Raw genomic sequence first — 17,813 nt, 5'->3', positions numbered from 1 at the left:
CCTCCCTCTCCCTCCCTCCCTCTCTAGGAAATATACCTCGCTCCCTCTTCCACACTTCAAGGTAAGGGTTAAACCAATACATCCATCATGGGGGTTAAACTCGTAGTAAAAGTTAAAAAATGCGACCCCCCCCCCCCCCGGAAGCCCCTCCCCTCATTGTAAAGCCATGTATCTCAGGAATCACACCACTCCAAATCCCGCCTTCCCCTAGCGGGGCCCCTCCCACCCTGGACCACATTGAAATGGGTCTGATGTTGTTGCCAAACATTACAGTTAGAGTAGTGCGTGGGGCCAGCATCCTTCCATCCAGCCTCCTCAGCCAAGCCAAGGAGCATCCAACAGCCAGGCGGACCTCAGACCAGCTTCAGGACACCGGACCTCCTGAACACCCCAAAACAGCACAGTTTGTAGTCAGTAGAGCAAGCAAACAGAACAGGCACATCATCACCATCATCACCCACATCATAGTTGCACTCTTGTTTATTTGGCCATAGAAGGGAAGGGACTCTGGGACTGAGAGAGCGTGTGTTGATGTTATCAACTCGGTTGAAAGCTATGGACCGACTGCTCTACGTGTCACTGGCTTTTCTCATCTGTCACATTGTCCAAACAAGTAAGCTATATTTAATGTACTGCCTTTGATTTGCAACATATATTATTTTTCATTAAGTTTGAGAGCTATATTTTATGTACTGCCTTTGATTTGCAACATATATTATCATTCAGTTTGAAAGCTATATTTTATGTACTGCCTTTGATTTGCAGCTTATATTATCATTCATTTAAATTGATGTATCTGTTGTTAAACTGCGTGGGTGTTGAATTATTATTTTATTGAACTATTAATATTTTATAGGATAATAAATCCATTTCGATTTCCTACATTTAGTTAATTAATAGCCAATTATTATCTGTTTATCATGGGTTTACTCCTCTGACGGCATGATGGGGGAGGGGTCATATTTTTCAAAATGTAGGTCAATTTTTTCCCCCTGCCGTGTCCTGAAAAGACTCGAGGGCACGAGGGGGGCTGGATTGTAAATCATATTTTGTCAGAAGCTCAGAAAACATAAAAATAGTGTATCTTACCATTACATTGCTTTTATTTCTCAGTAGGCTGCTATACATGAAACGTTTTATAAATGTGTTCATATTTTATTTTGCTTTGTATTGTATTTTGCCGGCATTCGTAAAGAATCGAGCACGCTTTATGCTTCTCATTGGTTGGTACTCAAATTACTAGACGTTCAGTGGCCAATGAAGTTTGAGGTATGTGACCACTGTATGATTCATTTATATTCCATCGGGTGCAGCAGCCTGCCAATGCCTACAATGTAAAAATGTATCTACAAGCAACTGCAACTTTATTTTTTGGGGGCAAATGATACAGTCTTGCGTGCAGGCTATAGTAGGCCTATAGCTAAACCTGCAGTTGTCAAAAACCTGCAGTTGTCAAACGAGGGTTTCTGTAAATCCGGTTGTTGAATGCAGGGAGGGGGCGATTTTTCCATTGTTATTATTTATGATGTGAGAAAGTATGCTATTTATTTACAAACACACCATTGAGTTTTGAATAATTAGATAATTTGTAATTGTTAGCTCTTACAGGTGCACACAAATAGCCTAGTCTTACCCCCCTCCATTAGGATTGTAATTGTCATGGTGGTGTTCACATGATGCAATATCCAGCCTGTTTCAAGTGCTGCATGGCTTATCATGGTTATTCTCAACCAGTTTAATTTCAAGGATCCCTGCAGTTTGATTGTGCATTACTGTAGGTACGGACCCCCATTTGATTCCATTCCTGGGAACCCGATCTAGTGGATCTACACTGTTCATTTAACTCTGAGAGTGTACAAATATAACTGAATGGACCCCTTAGGCCCTTACGGTCCAATTGGTTCCTATCAATCATTTAGCTGGTGACCCCCTCCCCCTGGATTGAACCACCTCATAGACCCCTGTAGCCGATGCCCGGAACTCACGTTGGGAACCACACACCACCCCATATATGTCCTGCAGCGGTCTTTACAGTTTTCTGTTATTGTGGGGAAAGCTTTTGCAGAAAATAGCCCGATCGACAAGCTCACAATGTGATTGATTGATTGATTGATTGATTGATTGATTGATTGATTGATTGATTGATTGAAGAATGTATACAGTTTGGAGAATTACAGTACATTACAAGAACAACTCAATACAAAGACTGTTAACTGTGGACGATACCAAAGCATTACACTTGTTTACAATAGGGTCCACCCTTTTCAATTCATCAGAACATTTAGAGACGTACAAATATACACTTCTATATAATCAAAAACAGGAAACACATCGTGACGCGCTCAGATTTCAATAGAGATGTTCTGAATGATACGATTTATTTCTTCCACTTCCAGATCCGATTCCAATAGGCCTACCTGTAACTTGCATATCAGTCGATGCTGAGTACCGATGCAACAATAAAATCTATAGGAATAAATAACAATTCCATTAATAATGTAAAGGTTCAGCCACAAGTTAGTAAAATAATAATGTAAATAGTATAGTAAGAGTATAAACAAGTAGTGTAACATCAACTGAAGCATTTAAAATACAAAATAATTGTATAGGCTACTGTAAATGAAACCATGTGATAAATTACATCATATATAGACTGGCCGAACGGATTGCGGAGCGGTCTTGATACCGGAAGGTCGCCAGTTCGAATCAGCGGTCCGACACGTTAAAATGACCACCGCTGAAGTGCCCTTGAACAAGGCATTGAACCACTACGATGAAATGTGTTCTATGAGCAGGGCCTGGCTGGAAACAAGTTCTTGAGTTTAGCCCAGATACCCTGGGTAAATATAGTAATCATTTCATTTAATTTCATAGACTGACATACTCGCCGATACCGATACAAGTTTTGGCGTTTTTTTCGAACTGCAGGTTTTGGTCTTTTGGAAATGGAACAACATTCAAAGGCCTTGCCTCACGTTTTTGTGGCGCCCCAAAAACACGACGACCCCCAAATCACTGAAATGGACCGTGATTCCCTCACACCCACCTTCCTTGACATATATTTGTCTCGAGGCAACATTCCAAACTATTGGTTTTCCTAGAATCACGTTTTGGGCTCGACCAGTGTGTTGGGAAAAGAGAGAGAGAGAGGGCGCATGGTGGAACGTGTTGGAACTGGTTCAGTTTCACAACAGAACCCTGTGTTGTTGTGGTTTGAGGACAGCAGCACCAGTCAGTGTTGGCTCAGTTCTGCCGTCCATTCTCTATCCCCCCACATTGTCTATTGTTTTATCAGGACACCCGCACATATTGAGCCTTTCTCCAGAATGAAGGCTTTTCATTATTTACGGCGTGGCATGGGCCGAGTATAGTGGAAAAAGATGAGTCTGTTCAAATGAAACCGTTAATCACTTAAACTACTAAAGGCTCTGTACTTGGTCTGCTCTTTTTTGCCCTCTAGTTTACACCAAATCTCTTTGGCTAAAATAGTAGATCTACAAGCATTGGGTCTTTGTAGATTTATTATTTTGGGCAATTGTTCCCCCCAGAACAGGGATCCTATAGGCTTCAAGTGTCCGCGGTGGCACAGTGTATACTTGTGCAGAAAGTGACTCTTAAGCGGCCTCTTAATCTGTGTTAATCTCCATCTGGTTAAACATGTGATGCCCAGCTTTAAGTCCCATATGTCCGAGCAGTTCAAGCAAGGAGACCTAATTAAAGTTGTGAAGCCAAATGGCTTATCAGATTGTACGAGATTATAGTTTCCTCTCAGGGTATAAACCTGATAGAAGAATGATAGCAGATCGATTAGGTACACCAGACATCAGAGACAGCATGCACTGCAAGCATGTCACAGTTCCCTCCTGTCAATAACCCTGTCAACCCTGTCATCTTGTGGGTGAAGCCTGTTTTGAACTGCTGGACTTTAAGCCCCAAAAAATAAATAAATAATTGAATTTACATTTGGAACGATGAGTCATCACTTTCTTTAAAGAACCCATGTATTAAGACAAGAGCTGGATAGTGGATTCTAAAAGATTCTTGTCAGGGTAGAGTGGTCATCTTTTTCAAGTTTTAAAGCTGTATACCAAGGGAGGAATATTTTGCCTATCTTTAGCAAAAATAGCAGAGTCATGTGGTGTCCGTGTTTAACCCTATGTTGAATGTTGTTGTCCCACAATGGAATCCTACACCAGATTCAAAGTGACTCGTGAGGTTCTTGGTGGCTATCTTCATGAATTACAGTCAGAATTGTTTTAATAGCCAGGTATGTTCATGCAGTAAAGACAGGACCACGCTATTGCTATGAAGGTGATAAGGTACAGGAACCACATGGAGCCATAAATCCTTGGTGTTTACAAATATAACCGGATTTGTAGCAATAAAGATTGTTAGGAATTTCAGTCATATCAGTCTGTATCAGGCCAAGAACCATTTGTGATTTAAACCTCATGCTTCTGGAATATTTTGCCTGGTGAGGACTTCAGCTTGACATTACAACCCTGTGGGGGAAAAAAAGAAAAGAAAAAGCACCCTCGTTAATGTGGTCACCAGGCATTAACGTGCAGAACAAGCTAGAACCAATCACACTGCTGGTGGTGTGATTCTTTGACCCCTCCCGCTGATCTCCGACAGGAACAGGTGTCCACCCAGGGTTTCAAGGCCTGAGGGGGCAGGAGAAGAAATCCCAAGGGCCCAGGCTTCCTCTCGTTAGAGTGCTCTCTCTGGCCAGGGTCTCTGATGTACAGTATCTTAATTGGTTCTTTCTTGCAGCTGAGTGCGTTCAGGGGATCCATTAGAGTCGGGCTGGGGTCTGCAGAGACGAACCAACCTCTGAGAGGCGTAGAATGTCTTTGTTCACTGAATCTGAATGAGCTCAATTCAGACTCAGTATGTGTTTGCTGACATGGAACCACAACAGTGTCAAACGAGATATGCATTGTTGTACTTGTAAGACCTGTCGAGTCTTGAAGATGAGTCGTTACTAATCTCTCTTTACAAAGCTGTAGCGTACCAATTCGTCTGCCCTGGATAAACTGTCTTGAACTCGCCAGTAGGATGTATATGTCTGTATGGTGTGTGACTGTACAGAAGGGTCTTGTCAGAAGGTCATACATCAACAGCACTTATATTGTACCTCAACCCATCCCCCTGCTCCCATGGTAGCAGGTTATCATCATGTATACCACGGCCCACTGCACAGGCCCTCCCTCTCCCCACTCACTGTGAAATACGGTTCAAAACACAACGCAGTACCTTTTTGAGTGGTGCAAACCACTCCAACAACTGGCTTTGTTAGTACCCGTGTGTGTGTGTTTGTGTCTGTACGGGTGAGCATGGTTACTAACTTACTATGGTCACTGACATTACGTCAGACCACAGCTGATCAGGCTATATAAGACCTTGCACCACTCAGTTCACACGGGTGTGATTATTATTTTACATGGGACATTCCAGGTCACCGAGGAAAGATATTTGAGAACGACCGCCAGCTCGGCAGTTGTTCTCAAATACAACAACTGCCAGATGTCGTATGATAGAACAAGCGCCAGCATATTCTATTTCAGAACCCGCTTCTATAAACAATTTATTCCTCGAGGGCTACTCTCGCTTTCCAAGCTAATTTCTCTTCACGTGCAGTCGTCAGACTCACGTCAGTTTGCTTATGTTGACTAACCCTGATAGATGATGGCTGAAAACAGCTGCACGTTTGGCTCAACCTGTGCCTTTTTTGTCACAGGCGGACTGACAACGTGTGGGAGCAGCCAGTTCCAGTGCGGCAATGGGAAATGCATCACAAGCCGATGGGTGTGTGATGGAGCAGACGACTGCGGAGACGGCACTGATGAGGTTTCTCAGACCTGCTGTGAGTGTCACATTGCACAGTGCACCATGTGTTTCATATGGGCAGATCCTTCACCTGTTTAATAAGCAGTAACAGCAGGAGGACAGAGATTCTCAGCCTTTTGAGTTTGAAGGTCCCCCGTTTTGATATGCATTATTAGGCATACCCTTTGGGACCCCAGATCCTCAGTATTAATTTTGTACACTCATAGTTATAGATTTGTAAGGGAGAGACATTACAGGGATTACAGGGAACCCTCTGTTGTGGTTTTGATGTTCTTTTTTGTTTGCTTTGTCTCCAGTGGACAAAACATGCAGACCAACCGAGTTCAGCTGCGGCGGGAGTCTAAACCAGTGTGTGCCGAACACCTGGCACTGTGATGGAAAGGCAGACTGTGAAAATGGATCTGATGAGGAGGACTGTGGTGAGTTGGACTAGTGTTGAGGTCTCACTGTGGCCATCTGTCTTTACTTATCCCTTCATTATTTACTCCTCAAACGTCTCCTCTTTATTATGGTTTTGCATAATTCCTCAGTCCTATAAGTTACGCTAACGTAACCTACCGTAATCTAATCTATACCCTAATCTAACCTAACATACGCTACTGTATGCTACACAATCCTAGCCTAAATTAAAATAATATAATCTACCGGTCCCTATCCTACCCTAATTTAATCTAACCTTCCGTAATCTAACCTAATATTAGATTATGTATTCTATAAATTGTCTATTCTATTGTCTGTTTTTATTTTTTAAATTTTGTGTGGACCCCACCCCAGGAAGACTAGCAACCACTTTGTGGAAGCTAGTAATGGGGATCCGAATCAACAATCTAAACTAACTAACCATTTTCCTCCTCTTCCCTTCATCCGGTCCTTGTGTTCTTTCCCGCTGGTACAGCCCCTAAAGAGTGCACAAGCACAGAGTTCCGCTGCGCAAGCGGACAGTGTGTGTCGACAACGTTTGTGTGTGACGACGAGGCGGATTGCGACGATGGCAGCGACGAGGCCAGCTGCCCGCCCAGCACCTGTAGTACCTCCGCCTTCCAGTGCAACAACACTGTGTGTGTTCCCCGTCTCTGGGCCTGTGACGGAGATGCCGACTGCTCTGACGGCTCAGACGAATGGCCAGAGAACTGCGGTGCCAAGAAACCCCCCAGCGCCGCCACTCATCACTGCTCTCCCCTGGAGTTCCACTGCCGCAGCGGGGAGTGCATTCACAGCAGCTGGAGGTGTGACGGAGGGGCCGACTGCCTGGATCGATCGGACGAGGCCGACTGTAGTAAGTGGACACCCCATTACAAGCTTATTATTGCCTTATTATTTATATTATTTTTCATGTTTGGTCTTAACTGTTCTACAAATAAATTGTATTGTTGTAAACCATATCGCTGTCTTATCCTCTCTCTCTCTCTCTCTCTCTCTCTGTGTCTGTCTGTAGCTCGCCCCACCTGTCGTCCAGATGAGTTTGAGTGTGATGATGGCACCTGCATTCCTGGCAGCCGGCAGTGCAACCACCAGTATGACTGTAGGGACAGGAGTGATGAGACAGGCTGTGTTAACGGTATGCCATACCATCTGTTTTTGGAATACATCAAATCTGTATTCGTATTTAGCGTCATGGATTCATTGTTGCCCTGTCTTCTCCACAGCGACACATTGCGAGGGTCCAACCAGGTTCAAGTGCCGCAGTGGGGAGTGTATCACCATAGAGAGAGTCTGTGACAGAAAGCGTGACTGCAGGGATTGGTCAGATGAGCCTCTCAGAGAATGCGGTGAGAGGCGAGATTTAAATGACTCAGCTAATTGCTAGCTTCATGTGTTTAATGAGGGTGTAGAATGCTAGTCGCTGACTGACCTGACCGGAGGATCATTTTGGTTCTTTGTATGCTGCAGGTTCCAACGAGTGCCTGTACAACAATGGCGGCTGCTCCCACGTCTGCAACGACCTGAAGATCGGCTTTGAGTGCCGATGTCCGGACGGTTACCGCCTAGTTGATAACAAGCGCTGTGAAGGTACAACACGAGAATGAACACTTTCTTTTCTTTATTTTTTCCACTTAGTTTTTTATTGAGAAAAAAGGCTGCATTTTTCATATATTACAGATTAACACAATCTATAAATTCAATATTTGAATTCCTCATACATTGGCAATGGGCTGGAGGAAGAGATCACACTTTTCCCACCTTTTGTAAAACTTCTTGTAGTCTGAGTATGAATGTTAGTTTTATCATGACATATTTCCCCATTCTGAATCAACACTTTCAACCTGATGTCCCTATTTTGGTTCATTATAGGAAAATAATCTTCCAAACCTTTCCAGAATTTTCTAAAAGTGTTTTTTTCAACACATTTTCAAAAATATATACAGTATTTGTATCATGTGACACCATCATACGATGCAGTACAAAATATGGCTTTATTGGTTTATCTATTTGTGTCAGCCCAAGGTACATGAAGTCACTTGTTAAGTAAGCAATACTTCATGTCCATGCCAGCGTGACGATCATGCCAATGTGAACTTCAGACATTTACTGCAATCAATGTATTCAGTGGCGCAAACCCCTAGGGTGGGTGAAAGGGAGTGTGTGTCTGCTGCTGATGAAATGTCAATGTTGATGACTCAACAGTAAACACTGTTCCCACTCTCAGTGATGATGGTTGATGCCGGTCAAAAAACAGACTATATATTTCTACTGTTCATCCTTTGCAGATATTGATGAGTGTGAAAACCCGGACATCTGCACCCAGATCTGTGTCAACCAGATAGGTGGCTACAAATGCGAGTGTCAGGAGGGTTACCAAGTTGACCCAGCAACCAAAACCTGCAAGGCCATTGGTAAATTTAATCTTTTGGAGTTTGCTGTAGTTTATTTAACATTATTTCAGTTTATTTAATTATATTTCCATTATTTTCCCACTATTAGATAAGTATTTGCCAGCTTAAAACAAACACTCATGCTCTTGTTTGATTTGGTAGGAACCATAGCCTACCTGTTCTTCACCAATCGTCATGAGGTTAGAAAGATGACTTTGGACAGAAGTGAGTACACACGAGTCATCCCCCGTCTGAAGAACGTGGTGGCTCTGGACATGAACATGGCAGGCAAGGAGATTTACTGGTCGGATATCTCCCAAAAGAAGATCTACAAGTGAGCAGGAACCTCTTATTTTTACTCCCTATACTGCTGAATGGGCCAATTTAATTTGTTCAACACCAACATGAAAAATATCTTTCTCAACTTTTCCTCAACTTTTCTTTTTCCATCTTCCCTGATGAATCCAGAGCTCCCATGGACACGGCTGCAGACTCCACCCAGCACAACGTGGTGATTGACAGTGACATTGACGCTCCCGAGGGCATTGCCTTCGACTGGATCCATGGAAACCTGTATTGGACGGACAGCATCCGCAGCACCATCTCAGTGGCCACTGCTGACGGAAGCCGCCGCAAAACCATCTTCCACCAGGGCTTGGCTAAGCCTCGCGCAATAGTGGTTGATCCCCACAGCAAGTAATACCAATAGCCTTACTTTCCACTCTTAACTGATTCAGTAACGAAATCATACAGTATACTATATAAATAATAAATATAATATAATATAATATAATATAATATAATATAATATAATATAATATAATATAATATAATATAATATAATATAATATAATATAATATAATATAATATAATATAATATAATATAATATAATATAATATAATATATTTTCCTCTGTGTTCATATAGCTTTATGTACTGGACAGACTGGGGAACTCCAGCCAAGATTGAGAAGTCAGGGCTCAACGGAGGAGACCGCCATGCATTGGTCACCGACAACATTGTGTGGCCTAATGGAATTACACTTGGTAAGCGCCAACGGCTGACTTCTCATTGTCCGTGTGCAGGATGGAATTCAAGTTTCAATGTTGCCCATTTCGTTTTTTGCTTGTCTAGTCTAACCTGTTGTTATCCCCCCCCTTCCCCTCCCCCTCCCCTCCCCTAGACCTGCTTAACCACCGGTTGTACTGGGTGGACTCCAAGCTCCACACCCTTTCCAGTATCGATGTGCATAACGGAGGGCGTCGTACGCTCATCATAGATGAGAACAAGCTGGCCCATCCTTTGGGCATCACTGTTTTTGAGGTAAGATCCTTCAGTCCACTCACAATTGGCTCTGTGCAGAGCTAGAGTAATTGTTTCTTAAAGGTGGCATAACCCATGTCCAGTTCAGTTTCCCATAAAGCTTTTCTTGTTTGCCACCGCAGCAGATTTAAACCGTAAACAGTACAGCAAGTTTCCAGTTGAAATCTGCTGCCGTGTCAGTCAGGCGGAGCTATGGAAATCTGACCCCAAGATGCGTTATGCCACCTTTGGGAAACCGGGACAACAGTTATACACAGTAGTGTACCTATGTGCCCTCAGCCCTATGTTGCCTCAACCCTAACACTATCCCTAGTGAAAGAGACAGAGAGAGTGAGAGAGTAAGAAAGTAGGGGAATAAGTGTCTGGAAAAGGAAGGAGAGGGTCAGAAGGTGACAAAGAGAACGGGAGGAGGTAGTGGAGCAGACCGTGACAAATACCGCTGTACCATAAACCGTTTACTGCAGCTATAAACTGTCTAATAGCGATGCATAACTTAACAAGTTTCAACGTTGCGTCCCTAGCTTGGGCATTATTGTAGGTGACAATTTTCTAATTCTCCAAAAGAGTGAAAATAGAAGATCTACAAGCTCACATGTTTTGATGCTATGTGTTGTGAGTTTGTAGATCTGCTCATTTCTCTACTTTAAAAATATGTGCTTAAGGCTTAAAGGAATAGTTCACCCCCAAAATGACCTTTTTTCTATCGATTACTCACTGCACAATGGAGCCTTGAATTCATGGATATGTTTTAGTTTTTGTCGCATTACTAAGCCAACAATTTGATGACTGGAGGAAGAGTAGTCAAAGAGTCTCTTTGATTACTCTTTCACCGCTCATCGCATTATTGGCTTAGGAATGCGACAAAAACTAAACATGGGTTGTTTAATTGATAGAAAATAAGTCATTTTTGGGTGAACTATTCCTTTAAATGGTTAAAAAAGTTATTCTATGAGGCGCCAAGTGGTCCAGGCGCATGCCACATAGGCTTTGGCCTGACAGCGTGTCGTATGTTCAAGTCCCGTTCATGACGACCTTTTCTGCATGTCTCTCCCCTTCTCTCTCTCCCTCTTTCCTGTCCATCTTCACTTCATGCTATCAATAAAGGCAGAAAAGAAAAAAATAAAAGAAAAAGGGATTCTAAGCTCTAAGCTCATTTCATTTCACTTAATGCATTGCGATTGTACCTTTTACCTTTTATGAATTCTTAACAACGTACCTTGCTGTGCTGCATTCGTCTAGGAAAGAGTGTTCTGGACAGACGTCAGCAACAATGCCATCCTGAGTGCCAACAGGATAACCGGGGGTGACATCAGAGCCTTGGTCGAGAACCTGTCATCTCCAGAGGACATTGTTCTGTACCACAACCTCAAGCAGCCTGCTGGTAAGCACACTTTTCTGGGCTTCAAACCTCTCATAATGTCCGTCAGGCTGCAATGCTCTGTCTTGCCTGCAAGGCTAATCTTGCCACAACAATCGGTTGCATCTCAGGTCCACCATCCTTCAGGGATGGTGGACAATATAAGAAGGAGAGGCACTTGCTGCCCCCGTACCTATGGAAGTGTGATTGGGGCCGTCATTTTGCCGTATGTTTTGAATTGTTTTCGATGGGAATATGACAAGGTGCTGTGCACCTTTGACGTTTTCATCTGGTCATCAAGAGTTGAAAAATATTCCACTTGGGTTGGGTAGAATGCTGTGCTCATCACTGTCACTTTTTATTCAGCCATCCAATCACATTGCAGGAGAGGCAGGACAAACACCACAAACGACCGGCTGTCAATGAAATGTTATTGGAAATGCTTCCTATTTCACTATTTTCGACAAAAACGGAATATTAAACATATTATTTGTATTGTATTTTTCACAAAAGCAAACCAGTACTGTATATTTACAATATTCAGCAAGTTGTGATACAGTGTCACTCAAGCCAGCAGCTGTGGTCGGCAGGACAGCTGACAGGCAAATACAGACACTTGGTGCCTGTCTCTGGCAGCTTGTCTTGTCTGTAAATGCTGTGTAGCCTACCTCTACGTATTGCAAGGGTCATTATAATGTTCTCCAATACAGGTCCATTTGTAACTGTGCTGTATTTCTATCTAGTATAAATCCTATGCTCTACCCATCCAGCCTCTCTGCAAAAGCATGGAAGTGTGTATATCAAATATTCTCCTGTCCATTGCAGGAAGGGATGTGTGCAGGGCGGCCAATGGTGGCTGTGAGTTCCTGTGTCTACCAGCTCCTCAAGTAGGCAGACATTCCCCAAGATACACTTGTGCATGTCCTGATAACATGATGCTAGCCAGAGATATGAGACGATGTGTACCAGGTAAGTCAATTGACTTAATCGAAGAATTAACTAAAATTGTAATTAAGGCTAATTCATACTTTTCCATTCAACATAAACACATCATCTTTGACGAACGACACACAGGGTCATAATAGTTATAGACAGTATGAAGTATATATTTCCTTCTATAAACATTTTTCTCTTTCACTGAATGCATTATTAGCACCAAACAACACACACATTTGTTTTGACTCTCAATTCTTCTTCATGTTCCAGCTGTACCAGCTGTGACCACCCCGATGCAGCCACTACCGGTGCCAGATAGGACTACACCCAAGCTCCTGGTCCCCACCACCACCAGGGCACCTGTAATAATCCCCAGCACCACCACTGTCAAGCCTGCGCCACGCACCACCCCCAAGACTGTGGTGAAAACCACCACTGCATCACCTGTAGCCAGGACAACCACCCAGCAACCAGTGAATCCCAGGGTCCCTCAGACCACTGAAGCAGCCCAGACGACAACAAAGGCTCCCGTCAACTCTCATGGTAATTGTTTTTTGTTATGTTCGTACTGACTGTGTCATGGAATGTGGTATGTTACTTTTGCGTTACGCTTGTGTTTCTTCACAAACACCTTCAAAGCACTGTTAGCAAAGTATATGAGGCGTAATAGTAAATGGAAGAGGGTAGGCTAAATGCAATAGAGACAATAATGCTATTGGTATTAAAAAGATAATTAAGTGCCCATTTAAATTGCTAACGGTAGACTAACAGCATTGCCATTGGTGTAGAAGTTATTTGCTTGAAAACATTTTGGAAGCTAACTATACATTTCCCAAAAAGCATTAAATTGATTAGTTTGGAGTAGTTTGTTGTTTCAAAATGCATCATTTGTGTTCATGTATTGGAACATAGTCTGCAAGTGTAATGTATTGTTGTATTTCTCTCCTCGCCAGGTGTACCTCATGTGGTCGATGCCATAATCGAGACTGCTCCTACCACCCCAACAGCCCTATATATTGTCTTACCTTTAGGTTAGTAGCTTTAGCATCTCATACGCTTCTCATCTCTGAACACATTAAATACTGATGAAACAATACAAGAGAAAGGCACAATAAATAAATAAAGTATAACTATCTTCCTCTCCCGCTGGCATTCAGTGATACTGTGCATGGTGGCATTCGGTGCTGTGCTCATATGGAGGAACTACAGGCTGAAGAACACCAACACCATCCACTTTGACAATCCTGTGTACCAGAAGACCACCGAGGATCAGCTGCACATCTGCAGGAGCCACAGCCCAGACGGTTACTCCTACCCAGCGGTAGGTTTGGTCTTGTTTGGGTCAGACTGACCCAGGGCATTATTGAGGTTATAACCCATTAAGACCTGAGGCCAATTCTACAAATGCCTTCTAAAATCAGTAGTTCTCACTCTTAATTACCAGTACAAGCCGCACTGAGAGCTTGTACCTGGGCTATTTTTGAGTAGCCAACGCAAAAAATCAAAAATTACACAGTGATGAAAAATCCCGGTTTGAATGGGTGGTTAACCACTTTCACTTTCAAATGAAACAAAAAATAGGCAAGGCGAGTTTATTTGCAGAGGCAAGGAAAAATATGTGTATTCATATATAGCACATTTCAACAACAAGGCAATTCAGTGTGCTTTACATTAAACATTAAGCAAAGGAAACACATAATTGATAGGACAATTGAATTCAGTAAAAAGGAAGGCAAAGAAAAGAAGTTTAAACACTGAGAGATACTTAATAGGAAACAAACATCTGTTCAGGACACTGAGGGAAAAAAAACATAATTTAAAAGGACATCGTTTAAAGGTTGGCTTTCACTTTTGCTACAGTACTGTAGTAGATCACAGTTAATTCTTTTTTGTTTTGGTCCAAATTATATGACCCAAAGAGCACATGCAAGGTTGAGGGAGTCACTAAGGCATAGTAGTTACCTTATTTGGTTTTATTAGTTAGTGGGATCACTCACATGTGCATTCCTGTGTATATATGCCAAGTTAGCCACGCCACAGATCAGCACTTCATGTAATTGGTCTTCACTAATGCTCATTATGATATGGTACCATTTAGTAGCAGAAATAGTACCATTATGAGCATTAGTTACTAGGACCAGTTATATGAAGAAGAAGTTGAAAATGGGTGAAGTCGTCCTATAACCTTGAAATTTATGGAGAGATGAATGGAGTTCTAGTGCTCAGCATGATGAGATTTTCTCCTCTTTCTCTCTCTCTCTCTTTCTGAATTCTTCTCAGATATCATCAGACGATCAGCAAAAACCTCTTCGCTGATGAACATTTCCTCTCTAGTGTGTCCCTTATTTTTGTCTTCGACTCATCTCTAATCTGCTCTCTCTAATCTAACACTTCCCATTCTACCCTAATCTAATCTCCCTACTGTAAACCTTAATAGTATTTAACCACACTCATTGTCACACATGACTAAAAAATAACATGCAAATAACTTTCTTGAATAGGATGGCCTTTCACCCACAGCCATGTTACTTTCACCCATGTTGTGTATTAACACATTTGTGTATTGTATTAGTGTATTACTAATTTACACCTTTTTTTGTCCCATCAGAAACAAATTGTGAGTCTGGATGAGGAGGCCGACAACCCTGCCTTCGAGAACTGAAGACCACAGGAGTAACAGAGCCTTGATAATAAGCTATGTTGGACGTTATTTTATTTAAATATTTGAAGGTTAAATATTTTGAACCTCACAGTCAGCCACAACAAAATTGAAGAAGAAACCAGTTATGGTTATATAATGCAAGCTCGAACCATGATATCCTCACAGACAAACAGGTGCTCTAACAAGCCAAACACCACGGTGAAGGAACGAAGGTTTTGCATATCCGTCGCACACAGTGTTCATCCACATCCACAGCGGACCAGTGTGAAATTTGGGGTGTTATCATTCCCAGCTAAACGCTACAGTACTCACCGAGACTCTTTATCCAAACAATGATGCCTTATTGTAACAGAAGACTGTCCTTGTGTCAAAGCCACAACATGAAATAACAGCATTGACTTGGAACAGAAGTGACCTCTATTCTCAACTTCCACCGTCATTGAATGCTACTAATGGAAGTTCTCTGTCAGCTCTCGGCACGTGGAGTTCAACAATGATCTGTAGCATAGATGTTTATTTTGATGAAAAGTGAGTTATCCTTTGCTCAAGGAAAGTGATCATGCCTTGCACTATTTTCAAATAGATTATATTTTTGTGCTTTACAAAACTAAACAAAAACTTTAACTTGAGAGTTTGTCCCACAGCAAACACTACCGCTGAATATAGATGAATGGGATTGGTTATTGATTATAATTCATCATGTGTTGTTATAACCAGTCTGACCTCAGTAAAATGACAGAATTAAGACTAATTTAGCTTTTAACACCAGCTATTACCTCAGCCATGGAGCAGGGATGTTATCCAGTGGGACCTATAATGCCAGTATAGGACCCACACAAGCACACATGCACGTATACACAAGCACGCATGTGCGTACACACACACACACACACACACACACACACACACACACACACACACACACACACACACACAGTAACACACCTATCCATTGTTTATGTGCCTTGGTTATGGTTCGATTAATGACCTGTAAACTTGACCTATCACCAAATGAGTTCAGTCACTGGGGCTCTAGCTATATGGCCAAGCAGCCATTTCATAAATCGGTGGGCTCTTGCGGTCCATTTCTGTCTAACTGGAGGTCTAGATACTAGAGATTAGTGTTGAAAATTCATCCTGTCTTTCTTTCTCCCCTTTTCCCTCATTGCTCAATAGTTTCCCCACATATATTTTTGTTGAGCAACACGTCGTGTTGCTCAACAAAAATATATGATTTTCACCTGAAAATTGCTTATTTCCACTGAGCAACATGGGCATTAAAATAAATGCGAGGTAAAGCCATATGATCCTATAATGAATAATGATCAATGGAGCCATGATGTACAGTGACTAATGTGCAACAGCACACAGGCTGCTGTGTGTTCACGTTCTCCCATAAGACCTGCAGATCCATTTGCTTTGGTTCTCACTTGCATTCCTGAATGCCTGAAAGGCTTTCCTACACAGTTCTCACAAGATATCTACAGTTGGGTGCCACCGATATTGTCCCTTATCATTTGACCCATTTAGGCCTGACCTCAAAACTTTTAAAAATCCTGAAAAAATCCTTCTAAATTTTCACGATTTTTCAAAAATAGCAGACCTACAAGCTTGTAGATCTGCTATTTTTCAATAGCTAAATTATAACATAATGTTTAAAACACCAAAAGGGGTTCCCGCCCAAAATGGGTTAACTGTCCTTTTGCGCAGATCACGCAAACCTCAGCAAAAAGAAAAGGACAATATCGATGGCCTCCAACTGTAGGATTGTTTTGTATCTGTGACAAGTTTTTGTGCCTTTTTAACCACTTAATGTGTAGTACCCTAATGTTGGTGCTATTGAATTCCAAGGATTTGTATAAAATCGACATGCCTGTTTGTTTACAAGTATATATACGTACAAAAAAGTGTATATATAAATGCGTAAAGGGAAGTGACAGTGTTACAAGCATTATTGTAATCAGATTAAACCTGACAGTAATACTGAGTGTTGCACACTGTAGCAGGGTTTTTCATGTCAGGGCTGAAAAGAAATGCCCGAGAATAATTCACAAATAATCGTCCTTTTACATTGTCAACTAACAGTGCGGATAGAAAATGTGTAAATACATTGTTCATAAATGTAAATATTTGCTTTTGTTATTGTGTAGTTTGTTGTATACTATGAAATATTTGCTGTACATAAATAAATGCTTCTATTTATTCTATAGACTACTTCCTCAGCCTTCAGTTTTGTCTCCACCCTCCATGGAAGCCAGCAAAAAAGATGGCTTCCATGTCAACTTTGTGCCAGAGGAGTGATCAAGTTCATAGCTGAATGGGTAGAGAGGCCACCTGGGAAAAAGAAGTTCCCAGGTTCAAGCCCTGTCAATGTGTCAAGGTGTCCTTGAGCAAGACACAGTGAGGCAGGGCTGAACATTTTCCCTGTGGGATCAATAATTTGAACAGTCATGTAATAAAGTTAATTTGCCATTTAAAGATCAATCTAAAGATGTTTCTGTACAAGTGTGAAGTAAGTAAAGATATATGTAAAATACATTCCCTATAGTTTTGTATTTCCAAACTGATTTGATTTATAAATAAATTGTTCTAAGATACCTGTTTGAGTTGTCCTTCCCATCTTCTCCAACAATCGGTTTTATTTAAAAATATAATTCCATATATTAAAAACACACCATTATTACATGAAATGTTATCTAGATTTATTTTTCATCTTTTCAGTGTTGTCTGACTATCATGCATGTAAAGTTAAGTCAAGTCACTAGTATCCTGTTTAATGTACTGTAGTGTATTTCAGCTTCTGTACATTTGGTATACGTAACATACAGTTAGTCAATAACTGGGTCGGTAATTTCCGCCCTGTGGAAATTT

At 41.8% G+C, this 17,813-nt stretch overlaps 1 protein-coding gene across 1 annotated transcript; it reads left to right on the top strand.

Moving 5' to 3' along the window:
• Positions 1-298: 298 nt before the first annotated feature.
• Positions 299-17,531, top strand: ldlra (low density lipoprotein receptor a). The gene is made up of 18 exons (XM_079521707.1): positions 299-613; positions 5,741-5,866; positions 6,147-6,269; positions 6,746-7,126; positions 7,286-7,408; positions 7,497-7,619; positions 7,741-7,860; positions 8,559-8,684; positions 8,826-8,997; positions 9,132-9,359; positions 9,592-9,710; positions 9,848-9,987; positions 11,227-11,368; positions 12,170-12,313; positions 12,551-12,823; positions 13,234-13,311; positions 13,438-13,601; positions 14,889-17,531. Exons 1-18 carry the CDS (start codon positions 532-534, stop codon positions 14,940-14,942), a joined length of 2,718 nt encoding a protein of 905 aa, XP_079377833.1. The 5' UTR covers positions 299-531; the 3' UTR covers positions 14,943-17,531.
• The last annotated feature ends 282 nt before the right edge of the window (positions 17,532-17,813 follow it).

The sequence above is a fragment of the Electrona antarctica genome (assembly GCF_951216825.1).
Source record: "Electrona antarctica genome assembly, chromosome: 14".
NCBI lineage: Eukaryota > Metazoa > Chordata > Actinopteri > Myctophiformes > Myctophidae > Electrona > Electrona antarctica.
This window is presented reverse-complemented; position numbering and strand designations above follow the sequence as displayed.